This window comes from Oryzias latipes, chromosome 3 (assembly GCF_002234675.1).
Source record: "Oryzias latipes chromosome 3, ASM223467v1".
Taxonomy (NCBI): Eukaryota; Metazoa; Chordata; class Actinopteri; order Beloniformes; family Adrianichthyidae; genus Oryzias; species Oryzias latipes.
This window is the reverse complement of record NC_019861.2, coordinates 8,644,996-8,670,870: the sequence shown is the minus strand read 5'-3', so window position 1 is coordinate 8,670,870 and position 25,875 is coordinate 8,644,996. Positions and strand designations below refer to the sequence as shown.

The following is a 25,875-nucleotide window of genomic DNA, read 5'->3' as shown; positions in this document are numbered from 1 at the left end:
TCGCTCGTCAGGAACTTGAGCGCCTCCTGGTGGATGGAGACCAAGTTTAACAACAGAGCAGAATAAAACGACAGGGGGGGAAAAATGGCGGACTTCAGGAAAACCAGTCCAGTGTTTTTGCCCTGTCGTGTTAGCAACGCGCGAAAAGCGTCACTTCAAGGGAAGCTTTTCCTATTCTTTTGTATCCTGATAGTGGACTCCGGAGGAGCTACGACCCACTGGGTGGTCACGGAGGATGGGAAAATTCAACAGCAAGTATGACAGCTACAGTCGACATGCTAGGCGGCTAGCGCAGGGAGGGAGCTAGCCGTAAACATTTGCCTTAAGATTATTATGTGTAGTTTTCAGTAATGCTAGTCTAGAAACAATTAAGTTAACCGGTTAACTGTGAGGGGGTGGAGCTTTAGCATAAACTAAATGCGTATGTGTTTGTAGCCTAGCTTGTTTTTTTTCTTTAAAATAAAAATGAAAAGGAATTTGTTTGATAAAAAAATTGACAATTCGTATTTCGTGACAAAACGAAACCGCTGCCCTGCTAGCCGGCCCTTCGTAGCCCCCTACAACACTTTAGTTAGCTTCCCATGCTGTGCTTACGTCACGAGTTTGACAGCACCTGACACGACCCTGGTTTGAGACTCTTCAGTTGCATTCGTCTGCTCTTTGTTTTTAGGTTGACTCTCCTTTGAATCTAAAGCATCCTCATGATGTTGTCATCTTCATGAGGCAAGAAACTCGCGTAAACTACCTCAAGAAGCTGGAGGTGAGTAGATTTCTTCCACTTGTAGTTTAGGCCAAGTATTTTCAACCTTTTTTAAAGCCAGGGACACTTTTTCCCTTGACACAAATCTAGGGTGTAACGATTCATTTTAACTATTCAATTCGTACCATAATTTGTGGTTGACGGCGGTACGATTCATAGTCGATGTTGGTTCATGAACGCTCTGATGCGCTGGCCTAAAATGGATCCAGGACATCTTTAGCCAAAACTTCAACAAGTGTGACTCAGAGAGAAATATCTGGTACTGAAGAGTGCAGGTGAAGTTTTCCAGATTTCTTCTGCTTTTTTGCAAGATAATCAAGGTCAAATTAAATATGTGTACAAACAAACAAGTAAACAAGAATGAATGTCAAATCCATTCTCATTTTAGTTTCCTAAAGTTCAGCCCACTGTTGTTTTTCCACATCCATAGAATCCAAAGGGAACAATATTAGAACATTTTACCACACTGTTTGGTCACATGACTTTGCTAAATTTAGCTGTGATGCAACTTGGTTGTTTTTACGTTAAGGTCAAAAAAACCTACCAGGATCGATCTGGTTGGATTGTAGGAATACAAATAGATTTGTCGATGAATTGTTACACCCCTACAAAAATCACGAGGCACCTGCAATGTAAAAGAAAAGAAAAAGAAATCCTGTAATCTGTAATAATGATGTACCAGTCTCTCCAGTATCTTCAGTTATCAATGAGTTATATTGCTAGAGACGCTACACTAGCCTCTTACCATTGTCCCAGATTCGTAAAGAGCGACGCCATGTGGACGTGTCAGTAAACGATGAGATACGGCTTAGCAGGGGATAGATAGTAAAATGACCATCAAATGTTTCTTTTTGGTCCAATTTAAAAAAAAAAAAAAACCTCTGATCATCACAAAAAAAAGACCCAGGTCATGGTATTAATATTTGGTTTTACAAAGTGAAACAGATAAACGACATTTCAATATTTTCTATAAATAAGTACGCTATTATATAGGAGCTGCAATGCAAACCTAAAAAAAGGTCGTGATTTTATTGAAATCTACATTACACAAACTGTTGGACTTCTCGGCCCGTGTTTATAAACGGGTAGGGTGTGGATTTGACATCGCCACAGACCGCTTGCACCCCTTTCGATAGATCCGATGTAGGTTCCATAACCATTCGGGGTCCTTTGACTAGTGCTGACGTCACATTATGTGATTGGCTGTCCGTTGGTCCGATGACGGGTCAGATAGTGATTGGTCTGGACAAATTACGACACTACCATAGAAGAAGATATTATGCAGTCCGTTGAAAACAAACAGAGCTCCGACACAGAGCGAGATTATCTTCCAAACGTGCTTTTATTATTTTGATTATTAGTAAGTGCATTGCAGCTGAACGGACTGGAGTCCGAACCCTTCTCCGGACCGCACTCTATAACAAAGCACCTTCCCTGCCTGTGAACATGAAGCCACGAGACTCCAGCTGCTCTGCTCAGACACACGGTTTGCTTGTGTGGAGCAGCAGGTTCATTCTAACAGCCACAGATCTGTTTACAAAGTGGGTTGTGGCAAAGTCTCTCTATAAACTCTACAAAGAATAATGTCAGACACAACTTATGAGGGAAAAGAACTTTGGGTTACAAAAGGAAACGTGAAATGAAAATATGTAGAGCCCGAGCACGACCTAGTTTGTCCAAGTGGGGTTACCGTAGTGTGACGTTACCCTCAGTCGAAAGGACCCCGAACGGTTATTGCAGGCCGAATGGTTCTGGCACCTACACCGGCCCCCTCCCATGGCGACCACGTTGAAGCGGATTGGGAACGGTGCCGTCCCTGTACATTCTTTCCTATCAAAGTGTCCTGCACCAGAATCAAATAAACACAAAGAAATCTAAATGGTCTTTAGACCAATTGGGTGAAATGGAGTAATTTTCTACGGCACAGTAGCTGTAGTACTGCGGCAGACTGGTTGAAACACGCTGGTTTAAGGTATCCTTCCTCTCTGTAGATCTTTTTAAGACCGTTATTACACACAGACACACGCATGTTCATTAGTGTGTCCTTACTGAAAGGAAGGGCTAATTATTACTATTCACTGTTCTTCACAGCCAGTGATCATCATCGATTCCTTTCTCTTACTTCTTTACATGAATTTGTTTATTTTGTAATGGTTGAGCAGAAGCAGCTCGTAGCTCAGAAGATTCACATTGAGGAGAATGAGGACAGAGACACGGGTCTGGAACAGCGGCACTATAAAGAAGATCCAGACTGTGTCATGGCTAAGGTGCCCCTGGGTGACCTGGATCTGTACGATGGCACATTTATTCCATTGGAAACCAAAGACATCAAGTAAGTGTTTAGAATTCCACACACACAGAATCTGATCATGTAAATGTCTCAGTAATGACTTCATTAAAATCCTTCTTTTCTCCTTAAAGTCCAGAGGATTATCTGGATTCTCAGTCGGCGCTGCCTCCAGATCTGGAAAAGCCAGACTGTGCAAAACTGTTTGAACTACCGTATAGCATCCATGCATTCCAGCATCTCAGGGTGAGTTTGCATGCTTTTTTCATTGTATTTTAATTTTTGTTGTTGGTTAAATAGTGCACTGTGTTCTGGCTCCTGATTGGCTGCTGAGCCTGTCAATCAAACTCTTCCGTTCATTGTCTCTTGTACAGAGATGCTGTACGTGCAGTTTGACAGTTACATAAACCTTCAATCCTCCTTCTATAACACTTGACTTATTTTCCTATGAAGGTTTTGAACTTTGAGAGTTAAAACGAGAGAGCAAAGTGTGAAAATGTTAATGTCTGTCTGAGAAAAGTGTAGAAAGTGTGTAGTGAGGAGTTTTCCTACCTTAATACATCTTAAAACATTTGTGGGTTGGTAAGGTATTTATGGATTAAGAAGGAATACTGGAATTGGCTGAATGGGGGCCGGTTTAGCTCGTGCTGGTTTCCGGCGCCTTCCGTCCGTGAAACCAGGGTTCGATTCCGGGCTGCTCGCTATTCCCTTCTCTGCTGCTGTGCCGGTCCCAAGCCCGGTTGGATTGAGAGGGTTGGGTCAGGAAGGGCATCCGGCGTAAAACATTGCCAAGTCAACCATGCGACTCATCCTCGAGGGAGGGTTTTTTCGCTGTGGCAACCCCTGATGGGAGAAGCCGAAAGTGAAAGAAGAAGACTGGAATTGGCTGAATATTCCAAAAAGTCGGTCAGTGACAGTGGATGTGCTTATGCAACAAGCTGTGATGACTTTGAGCCTTCTTTGCATTTATCTAAGGTTGTCTAAGCTGGTATTTGGATCTAACCGGTACGGCTGGATAGCTCCTATATTGCATTTTTGTTGCACCGCTAATGTTGGGATGGGGCTGTAAGCTAGTGGGAGAGAGTGGGAAGTGGGGGCGGGCTTACTCCGCACCCACAGTCCTTTGCAACTCGTAGGCGAATTTCTTCAACTACTGCTGCTCTGCAGAAACTTTGTCCTAGGAAGCGACAAAGGTTATTTGATTTTAGCTAAAAGCGGCATAATCCTAATGAAAAGACGCTTTTACAATAGATAAGAAGATAATCAGAGTAAAGTTTTACTTTGATCTATTTTAATAACTTCCTGAGTGATTTGTCTAAACATACTCAGGCTAAATGTAGACTTCCTTTTTATGCATAGAAGTCTTTATTTTCATCCTTTTTTGGGAAATGTTTATGTTTAGTATCACTGTATGTGTACATGCACATACATGCATGTACACGTGTACAACATCATTTAACAACAGTTCTAACGTTGGTTCTGTGTGTTGTAGGGGGTCCAGGAAAGGTCAAACCTGACCTCTCCCATCCTCTCTAAAGAAGATCCCATTTTTAGCTCATTGCCTCAGAATCTGGGCCAAAGTGTTGATGAGGTGGCCCATCGCATCCATCAAGCTCTACTTAAGGTAATGATTGCCCCTCAGCTTTGCTCCTCTTCTACCTGGACAGATCCACAGGGGTTTATTGCCCCTCTATCAAGGTAATTGGGAAGATTATGGAAGTGAAAAAGATCGCAAATCTTGGACATCGTACATACTCCTTTTTTCTGGAACATATGAGAGTTTTCGGATACTTGATTCATCCCTGCTGGACGTGCATTACTTTTGTACCCAATTTGTTTAATTGGTTTTAGATGCTATTCGGGCTCTTCAATTGTCTAAAATTGAACCTGCTTAGTCGCCGTCTTTACAAAGCGCTGACTACTTTCCAACTAAACTGCGTGATTTAGGCAGCATCAATGTAAACAGGCTGCACGGTGGTGCAGTGGTTAGCGCTCACAGCAAGACGGCCCCCGGTTCAAGTCCCAGCTGGGGGACCTGAAACTGAAGACCAACGGAGGACCTGCATGTGTGGAGTTTGCATGTTCTCCCCGTGCATGCATGCGTTTTCTACGGGCACCATCCAAAAACATGCTTCACAGGTTCATTGGTCACTCTAAACTGTCTCTAGGTGTGAATGTGCATGGAGGTGTGATTTGTGGACAGACTGGCATCCTGTCCGGGATGTCCCCTGTCCCCCCACGAGTGGCCAGCAGCCCCGTGACTCAAAAAGGGACAAAACGGGTTTAGGAGATGAATGAATGAATTACTATAAAAAGTCTAAGTTTCCGTAGAGCTAACCTCTCTCTGAGGTCGTGTTCCAAATATAATTCTATAAAGCTCCTTAATTTTTTTGCCCCCCCCCCCCCCCCCCCCCCCCCCCCCCCCCCCCCCTAGAATTCTTCATCCTGGGTGCTGTACAACATGGCGTCGTTTTACTGGCGAATGAAGAACGAGCCTCAGCGGGCAGCGGACTGTGTCGTCCGTGCTCTGCATTTCTCCCCGAGGTACTGTCCGAGGAACGGTCGGCTCACAGGTGGGGCTTGGTGTCTGTTTTTGTAATTGTGCTTCTTTGATGTTTTCCCAGGCAGCACAAGGATATCGCTCTGATCAACATGGCCAACATCCTGCACCGGGCTCATTTCTCAGCAGATGCTGCTATTCTCGCCCACGCCGCCCTTGACCTCACCTCAGATCTCTTCACCAGCCACTACACCCTGGGCAACATTTACGCTGTGAGTAGAAGTCAGCCAGCCACTGCAGCAGCAATGGCCCTTTTAAAGCACAGAATCAGCAAAGCTGTTGAAAAACAGGAACTGCTTTGTCCTGCTAGTGCTGTCCTTTAGTTATTTTTTGTTTCTAATCTGCACGAAAAGCCAGAAAATGGAACTTTGTCATGCACAGTCTTAACTCCTCCCTCTTTTTCATGCTTTTCAACTCCAGATGCTCGGGGAATACAACCACTCCGTTCTGTGTTACGAGCAGGCGCTGCAGGCCCAGCCGGGCTTTGAGCAGGCCTTGAGGAGGAAACACGCCGTGCTGTGTCAGCAAAAACTGGAGCAGCGCTTGGAAGCCCAGCATAGGTATGGAGGGAGTGAGGTGCAAGCTTTGGGTCATTTCTGGTTTCATCCTGAATCTTTACAAGACAAGAAGATCATTTCAGAAAAACAGAAATGAGTTTATTCGATAATGAGACACAAATCTGTTGACTTTGCAGAAAGGAGGGAATGTTATCTGCTATGCTGCGCCTCTGGTGTAACGTTGTTCTTGCCGTCTGGCATTCAGTGAAACTTTTCAGCACTTCCAGTCCTCCACCTCTCCAACTGTAGGGATATAATGTCCACTTTACCTCCACACAGTGCAGCTTCTAGTCGACCTCTGATACACACAACAAAGAAAGGCATTGACAACATTCCTGCAGAGGATGAGACTCGGAGTTCTTGGAAAAGTCTGAGGTTTCTGAGGCAAAAAGGAAAATCTGATTTTTTTTTTTCCATTACAAATTTGATATTCGATTGTAATCCATTTGATTTTCACCCTGCTTTTACTCTCTTTAACCAAAATTACAAATGATGGAATATTTTTAACAAAAAATATTTTAGTTTGACATTTCCTTGGGATATTGGGTCAACACAATGTTTTGTGAGCTTCTCATAAAGAGAAACACTAGAACATTTACTAGAGCATTTTCTGCAGCAACAACCTTAAAACGGATTTTGCTGCGTTTGGTTTGATGCTCAAAGTTTGAGGCCACAAACACAGTGAACAAAATCTCATTTTTGACTCGCCACACAACTTGGCCGGTAGATAAAACAAACATATCTACCAACCAAAATATGCCATTATTTTACAAAGAAAAACTATAGATGTTATTTTGAAAAATGATGTTACGTGAAATGCAGACAGGAAGTTACAACTTAATGAAAACGGGAGATAAAAACTAGAACTTTTTTTTCTAAAGAACTCCTTTATTGGTTTCCAATCTTTGCTCTTTCCCGTTTTCACACAGTCAATTTTTTTAATTTTTATTTTCAACCACAAATGAGTTGTTTCTGTTTTCTTGTTGAAAAATGAGAAGAGGGGTTTCAGTCAGTCACCTGCAGTCTGAACCAAGAGAATGACTTTTTTACAACACTTTTGTAAAGAAAATTCAATTGCATAAAAATAACTCATAATGATATGAACACGTCTGTAAATGTCATCCAACTGTAAAGTCTAATGAGAAAAACAAGGACAGATTTACTGAAGAGGAGCAGATTGACAGAAAAATGACTTTTTTCCTAATTCTGCCTCCAGTTGATACATTTTTACATGAAATCACACCAAAAACAACCTAAAAAGAAGATGACAATTTGGATTCTTGCCACGCTCTGACAGCTTTTTTCAGTTCTGTGATGTTACAAAGGGTCTACTAATAAAGATTTATACAAAGTGCCTGTTATTATATTTATAAAATACAGTTTAAATGTTCTATAAATGAATTTAGTTGGTTTTATCCGCCACGTCTTAAAGTCTGCTCCGTGAAAATATAGTCTGTGTTTAAAGCGGTCCGTCTTGACATGTAGACGACACACAGAACAGCTCCTTAGCATAGCATTTAGCATCGTAGCATAAATGTCTCCAAATCAACACTTTTTAGGAAACTTTCTGTTGCTGCTGTAAGTCCAACAGGTTTACCCTCCAGTTCTTTTGGATCCTGTTCAAAATCCTCACATGTTCTGCTGCTTCATCAGCTTAAACTGAAGCTAGAGGCAGAAGTTACAGGGGGGGGGCTTTTGGTTTGTGTGTTTGTTTTTTTGAAGAGAAGCTCCTCTTTGCTCGATGCTGTTTTCACATCTGCACTTAGCGAGCGACCTGGCGGATTGACTTTACTCCGAACAACGGAAGCACAAGAAAGCAGAGAGCTGGGAAAATAAAATCTTTTTTTCCCCAAAAAATAAATCGTCTAAAACAAACAAATTCTAATTAACCCTTGTTCTATCTTAGAAGACCCCACCCTTACATTGACGTGTTCTCCCTACCATGACAAAGGTGGATAAAGGTGGAAAGATTTCATGTAATCCATGGACACCAGTGAAGATCACAAATCATTGAAGAAAAAAGGTTCAGAGCACTGTCTAGTGGGTCTAGATGACCCAACTTCCAATGGTAAAGTGCCTAGGAAAGCACAAGGGCTAATCGATGAATCGCCCAGCTACCCCTGAGGTGCAGCTGTACTGCTGACAGCCTTCTCAGTTATTTGGCTTCACATTGTGTTTGTCCATCAGGGAATCTGATGTCAAGTAAAAAAGGAGATCGTTTTCCACTCACATTCACTGGGGCAAAGCGGTGTTCATTCAGCCACCAAATGTGCTAAGTCTCCCACTTAACAAGATGAGAGAGGATTGTAATTTTCTTTATAGGTATACGTCAACTATGAGAGACAAAATAAGAAAAAACAATCCCAAAAATGACGATGCCTGATTTTGAATGAATTTATTTGTGAATTATGGTGTCCTGTGATCAACTGCTTTTAACCCAGCTGTCATTAACAGGAACATCCGTCCTTCTTCATGTCCTTTTGCCCTTGTCCTCCCTTTTTTTTGTCTGTTCAGCCATTCGTAAAGGATGGTTGAGAGGTGCTTCATACTGGTGCACATATTACTGCACGTCTGTCAGCAGAACTCCAAGCTCATCCATTCTGTCAGCTAGAAATCTACCATTGATCTTCAAGATCAGAGAAATTGATTTTAAGTTTTTTTTTTTTACATCCTTATTCCATCTGCCAATACTGCAACGTCTCCTTTTAGGCTCCTTAAGGCTGTCGTTTAATAGAACATATGGACTTTACATTGTTTCAAATCACCTGTGTTTACACAGACACGGCCTTTACCTTGGTGTGTCTTGATTCATTTGCATCTTCAGTAAACAACCTGGATTTTACTAAAACTCTACAGTACCTTTTTCTTTTTTTTTTAAATGTAATATTTCCTTTTCTATCTTCATCTTCGGGTTTCTGTTGTTGCAGGTCCCTGCAGAGGACTCTGAATGAGCTGAAGGAGTACCAAAAACAACACGACCACTACCTCCGCCAGCAGGAGTCTCTGGACAAACACAAGTTGCTGCAGGAGGAGCAGATCCTACGCAACATTATCCATGAGACGCAAATGGCCAAAGAAGCCCAGCTTGGTGAGATTCTGTACACAGTAGACAGACCGAACCTGATCAAACAAAACTCGACTCAGATTGAAAAAAAAGCTGTCTGTTGTGACGTGAAAACTGAAATGGGCGGGGCGAAGTCTCCCCGCTCCATTCTGACGTTTTCACAGACAAATAAATCCATGTACGTCTTTGATTTGGAAACTGGATCTAAACTGCACGGCTGGGTAGCTTCTATCTTTCTCGCCCTTTTTTGTTTCTATGTTTCCTTCGGGGGTGTTGAGGGGCTGTAGGCTAGCGTGAGAGATTGGAAACAGAGGGAAGTGGGGGAGGGGGTTGCTCTGCGTCAAGAGTCCCACCCACAACTCGGAGGCAAATTACTAATTACTGCTGCTCTGCAGAAACTGTCCAAGAAAATGATGATGAGGCAGCATGACAGGGTGAAAGAAAGTTCCTCTAATGTGACAAAGATGCTTTGTTGACATATCTGCACTGCGGCCACGCTTTCTCACGTGGAAGTAAACTAACGCTGATCGCCACGATGTCGGCCTTATTTCAGAGCGTTGGACACTTCACTCTGATCGATCAGGTCGCTGAACTAGAGTTCAATGCTTGGAGGTTCTACAGAACTTTGGCCCGCTTTCCCGGTAGCATTTTGGTTGATGCTATTAGCCGCTGTGCAGCTGCAGCGCTTCACTCGTTCTTATCCGACTCCGCTACAAAGCACAGAAATCTGCGGTTTTATATGTTGCTGGGAGCAACATGGCTCATAGTTTCAGTTCAGTACCCATCCAAATTAAAAACCAAGTAGTGCATGTCTCATAAGAACGAAAAAAGCTGCCTCTGGCCGAGGTCTTCCTGTTGTTTGTGCAGAGAGCTGCTCAAAGAGGCTCTGCTGCCAACTAGAGGTCAGAGGGTGAAGTGGACGCTCAGAAATAAATAATTTTGAATGGATACAAGTATCGCCAAATGAGCCATCGCGATGTATTGCTGAATCGATATTTTTCAAACAAAGTAAAAGTTCTGCAAGCAGCTGCGATTCGATCCTCTCTCTGAAAAGGGTTGGCAGAAAGACCCAACAACAGGAGCAAACGTCCCAAGGCAAAATGATTTCCAACTTAGAGCGTTTTTTTTTTTTGTGTGTGTCCCGTTTTTTGCAGAGAATTTCCAGGGTTTTGGAAACATAGATTCAGACACCCTGAAAGAAGGCAAACACCAGGCTAAGAAAGAAATTGCATATGTGCGTTATTTTGCTATCAAGCTGTGCAATACGCATATCGCTAAAGACGGAGTAAACTGCCAGAAATGGTTACCTTAAATGTGCTAAAACAATGTTAAGGCAGCAAGAAGGGGTTTAATGAATCAATTAAATCCGTTTATGCATTTGTTTTGGTCATTTGTTTTGTAATTTAAGTTTTGTTGACACTTATTTAAATGAAACTGTTGCAGTGAAAAGGAAAGGATGTTTTTGGTTGTTTTGATATTTGTTCATGTATCGGAGGTGATCACTCATATTGCGAGTTTTCCTCACATTGTGCAGCCCTAAACTCTGCTAAGCCGAATGGCGTCACTCTTTGCGTATCTTGGACAGTGGGAACAGGCCAGCGTTTTCCTCATACCGTGTAACCCTAGCCAACACGCTATATAGTGCTCGATGCCGTGAGGGAATTCTGACACAAGCTGTTGTGTAGCAACACCTAAGGGTGTGTGTGTGTTGTTTTTAAAGGAAACCACCAGATGTGTGAAATGGGTCAGCAGCAGCGCAGCCTGTTCTGCCCCCACGACCTACCTGTGCGCTATCACCGAGGCGACCGCTTCGAACACGTCCACTTTGTTCAGGTGAGTTTTTGTGAAGGAAAGAGCTGAAGGGAGCCGCGTTATTCAGCAGTTCTCCTCTGAGAAACACAAAGCTATCATCCAAATAGAACCTTCGTTTGCAACTTTTTTGAGTTATTTAACCACCGTTAGAGTGGTAAATTCAGAATATACCAGCATCATTTTCCAAATGTACAAGACAACATCATTTAAAATTCTTTTCAAAATCTACTGTAATTTGTGGAGCTTCTTGTATGGGAGGTCTGCTGTTTACTAATACCATTGTCATGTTGGCTGTTTCCAAGAAACATTAAATCAAATGTTCCTAAAAAGTTCAAATTCATGTCATTTCAACGAGTGAAGCTGGAAAGTTCTGCATCAGAAAACTCCAAAGACTGTGAGAATCTGGAGTGAAGATGAAATGAAAATCAAACTCTGGTCTTCCACCGTTTTTATTCTTTTGTTTCTGTTTCTATTCTCAGTTTGGAGAAGAAGTGTCTGTGGCGCCAAGTGTGGCGCTCGTGTCAGAGCGCACTTCAAACCAGACGGCCAACAGCCCCCCACTCCATCCCTCCGTGTCGGGGAACCAGGACCCTGCTGCTGCGCTGTGGGGCAACAGTCGGGATTACTCGCAGGCAAGAGAGAAAAAAACAAATTATAAAAACAGTTATTATAAAAACAGTTCAAACTCTCTCTATTAGGATTACATTTTATCCAATCCAGAGGCTTGGATGCAATCCTATTTCATTGAATTAACAAAAAACATGTTTTTTCGTGATCATTTTTTCGTGTTTCTTTTGTAGAACTACAAAAAAAAGCAAAAACTACAAACAGGCTGGGCACTGACCTTATCCACTCATGAAGATAACCTGTAATTAAAAGTTGATGAGCTACAACGTGTCCGTGTCATAGATGTGATCTGTGTCATAACACGCGTTTCCATTAACTATGAAATTGCGCAAATTGGATTTGCAATCATAAATTTGCTAAATGGAAACACCGCAATTTTAAAAAAAAAACAAAAAAAAAACTTGCATCTATCAAGAAGGAGGAGGTGTTTTTTGGGGCGGATCAAAATGGACATATTTTGCGAAACTGCAATGGAAACACTTTTTAAAACAAAAAAGCACTTATTGGTAGGAATTGGCTGCCCTGAGCGGGCGCCACAAGCCTTTCCACAGCATCTCACAGCTCATTGAAAGCTGCGTGGCGGGTGGAATAGTTGGATCTACAGCTGAACAGACGTCTCGGAGTCTGGCTCTTCAATAGTTTAGCTGCTGTGCCGTCATCCAAATGTTCCTTTTAGTGAATCAACTTTAAACAATCATTATATCTCATCCATTGCCATTTTTTTGTATAAATGAACAGTGTAACTGTGAAATTGTGTTTTGTCGGCTTTTCTAGAATTTCGATTAGCACATATGTGGAATGGAAGCACATGATCCGTGTCCGATTTGTTTGTCACAATATCAGCAGACTGTTTAGTTCTTCCTGCTTCCTCCGCAAACATCACAGAACAAAATGTTAGGGTGGGATTACAGATTGACCAGTAGGAACTGTTTGTTTCTTTGTGTTTGTGAGTCAATCCTGACGACAACACTGAGCACAAAGCAGCAAAGTCTGTGGGCCAAAACGCTGCAACTATGTGGCTCGCAGTCTGTTTTCAAGATATTTCTGAAATGATTTTCATAGACATTTTTTTGTTTTTTTAGATTTGTATCTTTTTAATAGAATTTCTTTTTTTTTCAAAATTTTATTTTTCATTTTTTAAGAGATTTTTTTTTGTGTGTCATTTTTTGATTACACGTTTTAGCTCTACTATTTATATGACTTTTTATTTTCATGAACAGTTGTAGGCCTAAAGCCAGGAGAAAAGGACGCGTCTACAACAGACGCTCGTTCACCCAGAAACAGTAATGATATCAGTGATTTCTGTGGAGTTTGTTGAACCAAAATAAGTACATGTGATGTTTTTGAGATTCTTTTATAGTGAGTTACTGGGGAAATTGCTATTGTTTGTCTGGGGGTGTTTCGTGTTCTTTATTGATCGCGTTCTTCATATGGATCCAATTGATCCAAAAACTGACTGTAACTCTGCATCACTTCAAACAAAACGAAAAAGTTCATGCTGACCAATATAACCGATGCTTCTCCAACGTTTATGTCGGTAATGTTTGTGGGAAAAGTAAGTAAGAAGAACAAAGCAGACTGGCGATGTGACAAACACATCATCAGATCATGTCGATGACACGGACACATTGTAGCTCTGAGCTCATGAACTTTTAATTTCAGGTTATGGTTTCCATGAGCGGATGATTTTAGTGCCCAGCCTGTTTTTTTAGTTCTTTGCTTTTAAACTTCTTAAAAACTTAAAAAATAAAAGCACGAAAAAGGATAAGAACAAAAAGCACCTGAATTACCGTATTTTCTGGACTATAAGTCGCTCCGGAGTATAAGTTGCACCAGCCCAAAAATGCATTATGAAGTAGAGAAAAGCACAGATAAGTCGCACTGGACTATAAGTCGCATTTTGACGGGAAATTTATTTGACAAAATCTGAGACCATGATGTAATAAGTTCCACAAACTCATATGACACAATCATAACAGACTGTTTATCTCATAATTTCACAGTAATTCTTTCTCATACTTATTTATTTATTCCTTTCATGAAGCATCATTGGCCAACTAATACTCTGTTTTCATTCTGTATTTGTAGAAACAGTTGTCATTTTTATTGCATTTCTGAATCTATGAAATCATTGGAAAATAGAATATTATGTTGTTAGCCTTCAAGATCTTACTGTAAAAAAAAAGTTTGCTGATTCTCTGAGTCACTTAACATCCTCTTAACACTTAACATACCTCATACATCAAATTGACCCAGGAACATCATCTCTGTTCCTCACAAATGAACATAACAGGAGGGTTAACAATGTATTTATTTCAATTTATTTCTAATATAAGTCGCTGCGGAGTATAAGTCGCACCCCTTGCAAAACTATGAAAAAAAGGGCGACTTATAGTCCGGAAAATACGGTATTTTCTTTTTTCTTGTTTTTTACACGTAAAAGATCAGCCATTCATCGTTTTTGTTACTGAATGGGATATGCTTCCATAAGTTACAACTAAGAAAATGACGATGTATCCATTTCAATTGTAATAGTATGTTTTAACATTCAGGATTTTTTTTGTGTCTTTTTAAGACTTAATTTATGGAAAGCAGAACTTGTTTTGATACATTTCTAATATTTCTTATATACTGAGTGTTCGGCAGCCATCCTTACTGTTTACTTTTTGAAAACGTCTGTTTTTCTAGTCAGGCTTTTGATGCAGCATGAGACTCTCCTCCTGTGCTCTGATTGGTTCTTATTTTAGTTGTTGCTTTTAATGTTTTCTCATCCGCCGCCTTGTTTGACTACGATCATATTAAGGCGCTGTATAAATAAACATGAATTGGAATTGAATGAAATATTACACTTTTTAAATGTCTTTCTTTTGAATCTTTTTTCTAGATGAGTTCCCAGCAGCAGCAGCTCATTTTTCTGATTCCTTAATGAGATGCTGCGAACTGTCTGTGTGTTTTGACTGTAGGACATTCAAAGGGTTTTGTGGCCGGAGAGGGCTCACTGCTCACACGAATGCCCACATGTGCCCCCCGCCCACCTGCTGCCCACGTTTTACCTTCCTCCTGAAACACAGGGCCTCAGGTCTGTAGCCTCACACCGTCAAAGCAGAGTTCCTGTCTGTTCGAGCATCAGGCTTTACATTCATTCTGGAAAACAGAGCAACCCAAAAAGAAATCACTGTAACGTAGGTAAAAGAAAAGGTCTTTGAATTTGAGCCTAAACCTTAGTTTGGTCTTCTCTGTCATGGTCACATTCTTTTATTTATTCATTTCTTCAGAAACAATGTAGCATTTTCATTGTGCAGTAGTTTCTTCAAGAGCAGTAATACAAAACTCCAGCCAAGTCACAAGTGTTTTACTCACCATCAGCTTTTATTTCCTGCATTCCAAGTGTCCAACATGGCCGCAAACTGCAGCTCCGGCATGATTTGGATCCTACTGAAAAAAGTATTTGAAGGAATAGGTAAAAACCCATCAGGACACGGAATAAAAACTAAAATAATTGAGTGATCCACTGCTACCAAACAGATTAGATTAGGTTTAGAATGAAGCGATGACTTGGTTTTAGCTTCAGAGAGCAGAAAACCAGGAGAAAGATCAGGGAAATATAGAAAACAGTGAAACAGGACACCACCTGGGAAAATCATGGTTAGTGTCAACTTGACTGCTACTCGCATAGTGAAACTCGGATGTCAATTTTGATGATCAAACAGCGGCTGAATAACAAACACACAGACCTCTAGAAAAGTCAAGGTCCCATGAGTTTGAGTTTTTATCCAAGTTATTACTTTGAAAATGTTGAGTTCTTAATGTTGCTCTCACGGCTGAGTCTGAAATCCAAATTTTTGATGCACATATACTGAATTCGAATGCCTGCTCACCGAGATTACATAACACATGATTTCAAACGTCTGGTTTGGCTGCAGTATCTTCAGTGAGCGTCAGAATAAAATATGATAGAGAGGAAAGCTAGAATTTGAATGTAAACATACTTCTAACCCTAAAATATTGCTGTATTTACGGCGGGATTTTTGTTTTCCTTCCATCCAAAACGGTAGGCTGTATTGAAAATTGACATGTCTCCGCTGTCTTCTCAGCTCCCTGGAAACTCTCCTTCATGGGAGCAGCGATCCACCGGAGACGGTGGCTCTGCCGGATTGCGGCCCGTTCCCTCAACCGTATCCAGCCCTGCTGCCCGCATCTTTAGACTGGTCCTTGGAGGAGAAGGAGCTGCCAGATTCCTTCGCTACTGAGGTACACGTCTCTTCATTAAGTGTTCAGGACAATATTTGTTCCAGCTGTGTCTGTTTTCTTTGGGAAACATTTCTGTTTGTGTTTGAAGATACTTCGGTCACGAGGCGGCGGGCAGACTCTGGACAAGATTGGTACCATCATAGCAGAAGCAATGAAACACGTAAATACACTTTTCTTCTAATATTTTGTGTTTGATATGTGGCACCTAACCTATTTTGAGCTTTAAAGCCCCTCTCCGATCATCTTTAGATCTATTGTCAAAGTATTTTCAGTGCTCTTTTAATTATGATTAGGCCATTTTTAGCTCAAATTTAGAAAGTTTGTGTCGTTTTCTAAGACATGTTTTCTGCAGAGTGGAGTTAGAAATTCACCTCTGAGTTGTGAGCGGGACCGTTGCATAGTAAGCCCTGGCCCGCCACTTCCCATCATCCATCTGTTTTCAGTCCTTCATGCCCCCAACTAACATTATCAGAATGGTGAACAGTATTGGAACCGTACAGTTTGATCCAGATTCCAGCTCAGACGAGGAAAACAAAGACGTTCATGGATCTGTTCGTCTGCAAGTGGATGATGCATCAGAATGAAGCGGAGCAGGGAGCTTCTGGTCCAGATGAGAATAGAGAAATACTCAGAAATGCAATTTTTGGCTTCATTTTTGTGTGTGTGTGGGTGTGTGTGCGTGTGTGTGCATGTGTGTGCGTGTCCTCACTCATCAAAAAAAACAAAAACAAAAAAATGCCCCAAGAACATGTTAAAACATCAAAAACAGGATTTTCATTTGGGTGGGTCTTTAAGTATGAACTCTGTCATTTGTTATTTCGTATTTGTTATGGTCCAAATCACTAAACTGCTCTAACCAGCTAACGGACGTTTGTTTGGCTTTAGGCCACTGTTCCCCTCTGGCAGATCCGCAACGAGGCAGCTTTATTTTGGCGGGCCAAAGGCAACAGCAGCCGTGCGCTGCAGTGCCTGCGCCAAGTCTTGAGCTCAGCTCCGCCTTCACATCACCACCTGCCCCTCTCCAACGCCGCCAACCTGCTGCTGCACTACGGCCTTACCAACCACGCACAAACACTCCTGGAGCGCGCTTCGGTTCTCAATGCCTCTGAGGTAAAAGCGCCTGCTGTATGATCGCAGCTCAAGGAGCAGAACAAAAAGATTATGCCACAAACTGAATTCATCTCCAAAGTCAGCGATCAAACCACCAACCAACCAAGTTCATTTTGTAAATCTGTAGACAACCAGGGTTGTGGGAGGCACTTTTAATGGATTGAACTGAACTATTTTGGAATGTGATGAAGTCTTTTAGACATGCAAACAGTCAAATCAAAGTAAAATAATGTCGTTTTTCCTTATTTACATAGTTTGAAACCATTATGTATCAAGTAAGGGTTAATGGCCGACGAAGTTTGCTTTATTACTTTTTAACGCACGCAGGACAGTTGCTTCTGCAAAGTGCGTTAAAAAGTAATAACGCATACTTCGAAGGCCATTAACCCGCTTATACCATGGTCAGTTACAAAAGCAATACATATCAACCAGGTTTTAGTCCTTAATTCTTGTTTTTTTTCCAATTTGGATCGTTTTTTTCACAAAAAGCGAACTATATGTTAACATATAGTCCGCGTCGCGCCGCACCACCGCTGCAGTCAAGATTCGGCGATATATATATGCTGATCTTTCCGATGGGTTGAATAAAGCATCAGTTCAGTGAGAAAGTTCACCTCTTACCGCTTGTTTTTGTCCAGATGATGAAGCAAAAGGTTGTTTTAAAGAAGCCGGCGCAGTGATACAAAGCATTTAAGATAGTTGACCGGAACTTCTTTTTTTACCGTGCGGTTATGAGGTTTTAATGCACACCCAGCAGCCAATCAGAATCGAGTATTCACCCGGACCATGGTATAAGCTAAAGTATTCAACCAAAGATCTAAACATTGCATGTAGTCATGTACCAATCAGGTTTTTGGGTCATGATTTTGAGTATCTGCTGAAAGCGAGTCCCCATCTGATACTTTTGGAACACATTAAGAAAGATAAAGAATGAATGAACGGATCTAAATTTGTTTTGTTAACCGTTAATCATTTGTGAGCTTACCTTCTGGTAGCTTGAACAATCAAACGAAGTACGGTATTATAACTCTCAACTAGAAAAAAATAGTTAACTCTTAACCAGTAAAAGTGGATAATGATTAGTCTTGTGAGAGAGTTTGGTGACTGTAGCTTCAGTAAAGCTGGTGAGTTTTCAATTTATCCATTTATTCGTTTTGGTTGTTTTTGAGAGTTGTTGTTTTCTTTTAAAGGACTTTTCCCAAAGTGTGCCCTTTGTAGACGGTCCCTCTGCCAGAGACAGCCGTTCTCATTGAAATGAAACAAAAACCTGGTCTATTTTATTTTGAAATTCCTCTGTAGGTCCTTGTTTGTGTTAAGACAAACCAATAGAAGCACATTTAAACATTTGTTGGAAGAACAATTGAGACCTGAGGCGCAATCTGTGAACATCTGGCTGACTTAACCAAACAGTTTTTCTGTGCTTCCTGCTCAAACTAACTAGTACCGTATTCTGCTGCGCTTTACGGCAACAACATGTCATGTTCCGTTCATGACAGGCAGACGTAAAGTGGAGGATTTATCTGTAACAAACAGCTTAGCGCTGATCACAAAAAGATAAGTATCTGATTGGTTATTGGGATGAATCATTCGACTGAGTCTGAAGAGACGTGAACTTTTTTCCGATGACGTGGTCGGATCGGGACATTCCAAATTTCAACCCTGTACGGCAGAAATGTCATATTGTTATGATTACTTTAAAACCTCAACATTATCTTTCTTTGAGTTCTTTTATCAGCTCACACAGATAAACGTTTGGCTGCGACACTGAAGTTGAGTGTTTTTAATTTCATTTGAGCTGTTGGTTATTAAACCTACAGATAAAACTCTTGGTTTTTCTCATGGCTAAGTATAAAGTTTAAATCTGCTTTGAATCAACGTCCACATACTGCATTTCATTCCATGCTGTTGTTTTCCCTGCCAGCCCCACACCTTGCTGGGCCTGGTGAGCGTGCACTTGGCTCAGAACAACGCCACAGGTGCTCTGGCTCTGTTCCGACGCGTCCTGGAGACGACCCTCACCTCTTCCTCGGCCTTCTCTTCCTTCGCCGGCTGCCAGCAGTGTCGCACCGCCTTGCCTTTGCTGCGATGTCTGCAGTTCTATCCGTCCCTCTACAACCTTTCACACAGAGAGCCCTGTTCTCGTAAGTGACTCCAGCACATTCAGGCTTGTTGGTGGAAACCTTCCTGTTTATGGGCTCTTGCGGTCACAACAGATGCGATTTGTATCTGTGAATTCATGTCTGCGTCGCCGTTTAGACGCACGGCGAATTCGCTCCTGGGCAAAAATGGGTGTGGGAGGAGCTTCTGTCAAAAGTTTTTAGCCTCATAGCTACATGGAAACCCATTTGTCTCGTGCGTGGACGACACGGACGATGTTGAGACGTCACGTTTATGTCTGGGGTCATGAGGTCATTCAGAGGTTCTCCCAGTACGGTGAGCTTCACCATCTACTACAGAAGCTGCGTCTGAGCGACGGCGCTTTCAATGACCCCGTTTGACGACCTGCTGTCCAGCTGTAGTCCAAAGAGGGAAAAAATAAGAATAAATGTTATTATTGTATTGATGCAAATATGAACAATGTCAGATTCTCCTCCATGTTGGTTTTAAACTCCACCCACTGATGACATCATCAACACATCACGAGTCAAAGCCAAGTCCCTGATTGGTAGAATCAATGCGACTTTTTTGCCAAAGTTCCCAATATTTGAACTCTGAAAACATTGTGACGCAGTGCAATGCTCAAAACCCACTGCAGGACCTCTGATCGCATCCGTACATGGACTTAACATCCAAACTTGACGCTCAAATCACATTCCGTGCGAACAATAAGACGTGCTGTCCTCTGCTACTGATGCCTTTTAAAATCAGGAATTGATCAGACTAATTTCTAGCCGTCTGTGACTTTACTCCAAATATAATTTCAGACGTACATAAGATCATCTGATCCACTCAAAGGAACCACTAGTGGGTGTACTTTACACAGAAAGCTCCCACTAACTTACAGCAAGGTTCATTTCCATAAATCAACATGACTCCTCACTTAATATGTTAGAAAATTAATACATTATCTTTAAAAAGGGGAGAAGTTTGCATCATTTTATGCTGATGGTACTTAGTTACATCAATAAATACATATTTTAACTTCATTTTTGCACATTTAAAGCTAGATTTATGTCTATTTTCTTTCTTAATCGTTAAAACAAGATTCTTCTTTATTTAACCACATGAAACGTCATTTCAAAAAACTGCCTAAGTTGTATCAAAAAACCCATTTAATGATTTGCTCATCTAAAATCAAATCCCTGAAGTGCTCTAAATGTCTTCCATGTTAATAGTCTACAGTTCTATCAGACCGACCTGTTGTTAGACCAACAGTGTGAGCTTAGAATCGTTTCACTGGAGGTTGTGCGGAGAATCCAACAGCATGAGTGGGAGTGGAGGAATACAGTTCTTTGAAGTGCTGCAATTTCTCTGTCTAATGAATTAAGCTGCAGGAAAAAACAAACTCCCTAAATGTAGACAGAGCTATCCTCCACTCTGGGAAACTAAAGGTTGCAGCAAGAATCCCCGGCTTTAAGAGGAGAATCTGCCTGCATGTGTGATATGATTGTGATGTTAGGACATCTGGGTCGAAAATAACGTTTCAAAGTTTGATATTGATTTTAGTTGGGATATAAATGTAGTATTTTGGCCCTTTTTCAATGATTCAGAGGATGGCGCCTGCCTGGCTCAGGAGGACCTCGGCATTCAGCTGGAGGAATGGGAGAGCAGCGAGGAGAAGAGGGGAGCTCCTGCCATCACTGCCATTGAGGACACACTGCTCTTTAAGAGTAAGACTAGGATTCCATCGTTTTCTCTGAGTTTGTCCTCCAAAATGAACAGAAGCAACGTGTTTAAAATGGCGTTCTCTTTCTGCCTCCCTCCTTCTGCAGAGGTCATCGTGGACAGTAACGGCTCTGGCGAAGCAGCCGGGCAGTACCAGCAGCAGCAGGGAACTCCATCCACTTCAGGAGCCGCTTCTTCCTTTGGAGATGAAGGAGCGGAGAAAGAGGAGGAGTGGCAGCTGAATGAAGACCTGATGGGAGCATTCGAGGGAGCGCTGGACGTTGGGGGCAAACGAGGGGACCTGCGAGGCATCCGGGTACTGAAGAACGACCGCGTGATGGGTGCCCGCGTCGGAAACGGGCCCTGTTTTGGAAACTGTGAGGATGATGACGGAGCAGAATGGGTAAAGGTTTCACTTCTCTTTGAGGCGTGATTAAAATGTGATTACGGCTGAACGGCATGTGTTTTTCTTTTTTTTTTAAATTGTTTTAGATCACCTTCCAGGTGAAAAGGGTTAAAAAAGCAAAGATGGAGGAGGCGGACAGTGCTGCAATCTCGGATGAAATCTCCTTCAGGGAGTCTCTGCCGGGAGGGCATTCTGTTTTAGAAATCAGCGGTCCAACTATCCCATCTCCTGGACCCTCAGGTAGAAGATGCATTTTGTCGATCCGGGGTATAAGTCACAGCAGCCAAAAAAAGAAACCGAAATGAGAGATAAGTCGTGCTTTTGGGGGAAAAGTGCAATGCTTCTGAACAACGCAGTTATCATGTCAAATGACACGTGTCAAAGTTGCTGCTCAACGCTTGTCCAAAACTAAGAGGCGCTTCTTTTTCTGCATTAGCCTATTTGTGTTTTTAAAATTCTATATAAGTCGCACCTGAGTATAAGTCGCACCCCTGGCCAAACTATGCAAAAAAGGAACTTATTCTCCAAAAAAGGTAGTACTAAACCTCACTCTCTTGAAAAAGACCAAATGTAAGCGATGTGTTTTTGTGTTTTCTGCCAGGTCGCTGGAAGGACTACACCAGCCTTGGCTGGCCAGGACCAGAGGAGTGTCAGCGGACAAGGAGGGTGGACCTCACCACTGTTGCCAGCACTTGGTTGGCTGTTTCTGCTAAGAATATTGAGTAAGGCAAACATTTAGGCAAAAAATGGATATCTAGCATACCAACAATCTGCCTTTTTTTCATATTTTGATACCTTTCACTATTCTGCCTCTCCAGCATCACAGAGCACATCGACTTTGCCACACCGCTCCAGGAGCCAGCAGTAGAACCTTTATGCAATGCCAACCTAGCAGCCAGCATGCACACCCTCGACCACCTGGCAGGAGTCGCCAACCGCGCCGCCATCCACTACACTGGGGAGAGCCAGCTGCGTGAGGTGTGCAGAGCAAGGAGCCAAAGCCACACAAATGAACATGCAGCAAGACTGCAGTCAGCTGCAGGCCTTAAACACAGTTTTAGAAACAGAAGTAAAAAAAAAAAAGAAACAGAATAACATCAAAGCTAAAATACCCTAGAAAGATGTATTATTCAAATGCCTTTCCAGTTGCGCATGAAAGTACCAGTCTTCATTTCTAACTGAATTTTGGAAAAGTAGTGACATCTAGTGGCTCAATCTAGGAACATCTTGCAGAGATCAAATGTTCTGTGTGGAAATCCTGGAGAACCTTCTGATGGTCTTACTTTAGTTGTTTCTTGTATTTACTTGAAGGTGCTGCAGAATCTTGGCAAAGATAAATTCTCCCCCCAATCCTTTGAGCAAGTGGGAACCCGCATTGCCAAAGTACTGGAAAAGGTAAGACAGTGAGGTCAAATCAGGATCAGCTTAAGGTGAATGAAAACCCAGATTGTAAATCTGATTAATAGAAGATGTACATTTGAAAAAAGACATTTTGAAAATGGTGTTAAAGGGCCTATGTCATGCTATTTCTAAGCCTTTTTTAGTGATCAATATCCATGTTTATGATAATATATTATCTTTGATACAGTAAAGAACAACAGTTATTTTCCAGCAGCCCCGTGACCCCGAAAGGGAACAAACGGTTTAGAAGATGAATGATGAATGAGTTATTTTCCTGAGCTCTTTTCTAACCAGGAAGTAAGACGACTCGATCTCTGAGGCTCCGCCTTTCTCTGCTTGTGGGTGTCACCTATTTCATGACGTCATCCTAGAGTCGGCCTCGGCATCTCTGCGATTCGCCCACAAAAACAAACAACATCCAAACTTTAGCAAAGATGGATGTGGACACGGAGAAAGTGTGTGTGTTAGCCTGGGGGCGGAGCTGGCAGTGCAGACACTTCCTGGAACGGGCTGTTCTTCACTTTTCTACGTCACAGTCTTAGAACCCGGTCGTTTTCGTGGGTTGGGAGGGGCTGGTGCTCAGAGAGCAGGTTTTTAGAGGAAGGCTCAGAAATGGGTGAATGGATGAAAAAACCACTTTGGGGTTTCTTTTCTTTTTTAAGAATGAACATTCTAATACACTGAGCACTTCAAAAAAATTAACTAGCATGATCTTGGCCCTTTAAACTTGAAAGTACGCATTGTAAGCTTGAAGGAAATAATGAATGTTGGTCTGCTTAATAATGTAGTAATTAGTGGTTTTTTCCTCTAATTGAGAATGATCACAGGTGTCTGAGACTGATGTCACTGAAAAACAAATAATGGATTTTTATGACACTGACACATTACAATTTTCATAGTAATTTGAAACGCACTGCACATTTTGGTAACACTAACGTATTTAGTACAAAGTAGGCCGCTCCTTTAAAGAGGGGTTTTCTCCTCGTCCTCCTCTCAACAGAACCAGACATCTTGGGTGTTATCCAGCATGGCTGCACTGTACTGGAGGGTGAAAGGTCAAGGCAAGAAAGCCATCGACTGTCTGCGCCAGGCCCTCAACCATGCCCCCCATCACATGAAGGCAAATTGGGCATCTTTTATATTAGATGTTTTATGCAAAAATTAACCTGTGTGTCTATTTATAGGATGAAAAACGTGTATTTTTGTGTTTTCAGGATGTTCCACTGATCAGTCTGGCCAACGTCTTTCAAAATGCTCGCCTATGGGAGGACGCACTAACCGTCGCTCGAATGGCAGTGGAGATCGCCCCGCATTTTGTTGTGAACCACTTCACTCTTGCTAATGTCTACATTGCAATGGTGATGAAAACTTTGCTTTTTGTTTCAGTTTAAAGACTCACTCCAATCATCTTTTGGTCCATTTTTCAAATGTTCCCAGTGGTCTTCTACTATGATTAGGCTATTTATTATTGTGCATTATTGTTATTTTGTCAAAATAACAATAGAAACCTGTCATTTTTTAGTACATAGTTTCTGAAGTAGCAAAACGAATAATAAAAAAATAACTTCACATTTCAAAAAATGCAAACAAAATTCCAGAAAACCAAAAAATAATTCCAAACAAATGAAACGGAATTGTTTCAGAAGACAAAAGCAGAACACAAGAAGAGACTGGAAAAGGTAGGTACTATGGGACATGGCTGATTGGATAATGACGTTTGTCCATCATTTTGACAGAAAGGTCTTAGGCATGAAGTGATTTTGGATCTGATCCAAACCAAAAAGGAACCTCGTCATCCAATCAGTGAAGTCCATAGAACCTACTCTTTCCAGTTTCTAATTGTGTTTTGTTTTTCAAATTTCTTTTTCTGAAAATTGCTTTTGTTTCTTAAAACATTTCATTTTTATTTTTGCTTGATTTTGTTGTAATTGTGTTTTGGTTTCTGGAATTTTGTTTTGATTTTTAAAATGTAATTTGTTTGTAATTATTTGTTTTGTTTTTTTAAATTGCCGTTATGATCTTTAATCTGTTTTTGCGGTGAGTGATTTGTTGATGTGATATGCACGTCCTTGAGCAGGGAGCTTGTGTTCCGCTATGGAACAAATCTGATCCTGAATGAAGTAATACTCAGAAATGCACATTTTAACGTAATTGTCTTTATAAAAGTACTCCATCATCAGAAAAATGCTACAAGAAAATGTTAACACAAAAAAATACCATTTTTCATTGCACTGGGTCTTTTCCAAGGGCAAATTCAAAGTGGAAGGATTCAACCATCAGTAAAGAGAAACGTCTTTTGTCATTTTTACAGGAGGAGTTTGAGAAAGCCATGCACTGGTACGAGTCGACTTTGAAGCTGCAGCCCGAGTTTGCTCCTGCCAAGGATCGACTGAGGACCATTCAGTGTTACCTGCTCACCAAGAGGGAGCGGCGTCAGCCCTGAGGCCTGCAGAGCATCACAGCCGTGCTCAGAACCACCACACTGTCTGATGATCCGCAGCAAAAATACACATGAATGCAAAAACCTTTCAATTTCCTGAGCTGGCAATTTAAACCAAAACTTTGTTTTTCTTTTCATGTTGAGCGCCATCTCCAAAAATGAGGTTTTAAGTTTCCTAAAGTGAAACTGAAGATAATTTTTCCCCACAAGTGCAAGACCTGCTTTTGCCGTCCATCAATTGATCAAGTTCTTCTGCTTTTGCTAGAATTATTTGAAATTATGGAAAATCGGGTTTAAAAAGTGAAGGTTCAGCTAACGGCTATCGTTTGAACATGTTAATTGGAATTAATGCTTTGTTTTACTTTTAAAAACATAAGGAGATGGTATGAAAAGAAAAGAAAAACATGGCCATTACTTTAAAAGCAATTTACCTTAAAAAGGAAAATAATTTATTTTATTTGAAACAAAATGGAGGATTTTTTTTTAATCTGAACTGGTATGGAACGAGTTTGAAATGAAACGATGTCGCTGTTTGTGCTTCCGAAAGTGGATGGAAATCCTCCGTTTTTGCACTTTTATTTTTCCTATCATTCCTATTTATGTCAGACTTAACATCTGATCGTTGCTAAAAATCTCATTTAAAAACACAAATGGTTATAAAAAACGATGCTATTGCATTTGCTTCTTGGTTGATGAAAATCATCGGGCAGAAAAGGGATCATAAATCTTGACTTATAACAAAGAACAATCTGTAATAAATGTGCAGTATTAAGGA

The 25,875-nt window shown here is 41.4% G+C and overlaps 1 protein-coding gene across 1 annotated transcript; it reads left to right on the top strand.

Moving 5' to 3' along the window:
- Nucleotides 1-11: 11 nt before the first annotated feature.
- Nucleotides 12-25,875, top strand: ttc17 (tetratricopeptide repeat domain 17). The gene is made up of 25 exons (XM_004066933.4): nucleotides 12-255; nucleotides 671-760; nucleotides 2,923-3,092; nucleotides 3,182-3,293; nucleotides 4,540-4,671; nucleotides 5,482-5,591; nucleotides 5,672-5,819; nucleotides 6,028-6,167; nucleotides 9,092-9,252; nucleotides 10,949-11,061; nucleotides 11,520-11,672; nucleotides 14,631-14,746; nucleotides 15,762-15,918; nucleotides 16,007-16,078; nucleotides 16,804-17,028; nucleotides 18,950-19,169; nucleotides 20,739-20,858; nucleotides 20,961-21,256; nucleotides 21,346-21,499; nucleotides 21,861-21,981; nucleotides 22,078-22,237; nucleotides 22,571-22,654; nucleotides 23,661-23,780; nucleotides 23,875-24,018; nucleotides 24,972-25,875. Exons 1-25 carry the CDS (start codon nucleotides 85-87, stop codon nucleotides 25,101-25,103), a joined length of 3,621 nt encoding a protein of 1,206 aa, XP_004066981.1. The 5' UTR covers nucleotides 12-84; the 3' UTR covers nucleotides 25,104-25,875.

What these genes read in the sequence shown, in the direction of transcription:
- ttc17 (XM_004066933.4), top strand. Translation starts at nt 85, where the DNA reads ATGGCGGACTTCAGGAAAACCAGTCCAGTGTTTTTGCCCTGTCGTGTT. An exon ending in TCCATCAAGCTCTACTTAAG is followed by an intron (nt 4,672 to 5,481) that starts GTAATGATTGCC and finishes CCCCCCCCCTAG; the next exon opens with AATTCTTCATCCTGGGTGCT. An exon ending in GCTCTGCATTTCTCCCCGAG is followed by an intron (nt 5,592 to 5,671) that starts GTACTGTCCGAG and finishes ATGTTTTCCCAG; the next exon opens with GCAGCACAAGGATATCGCTC.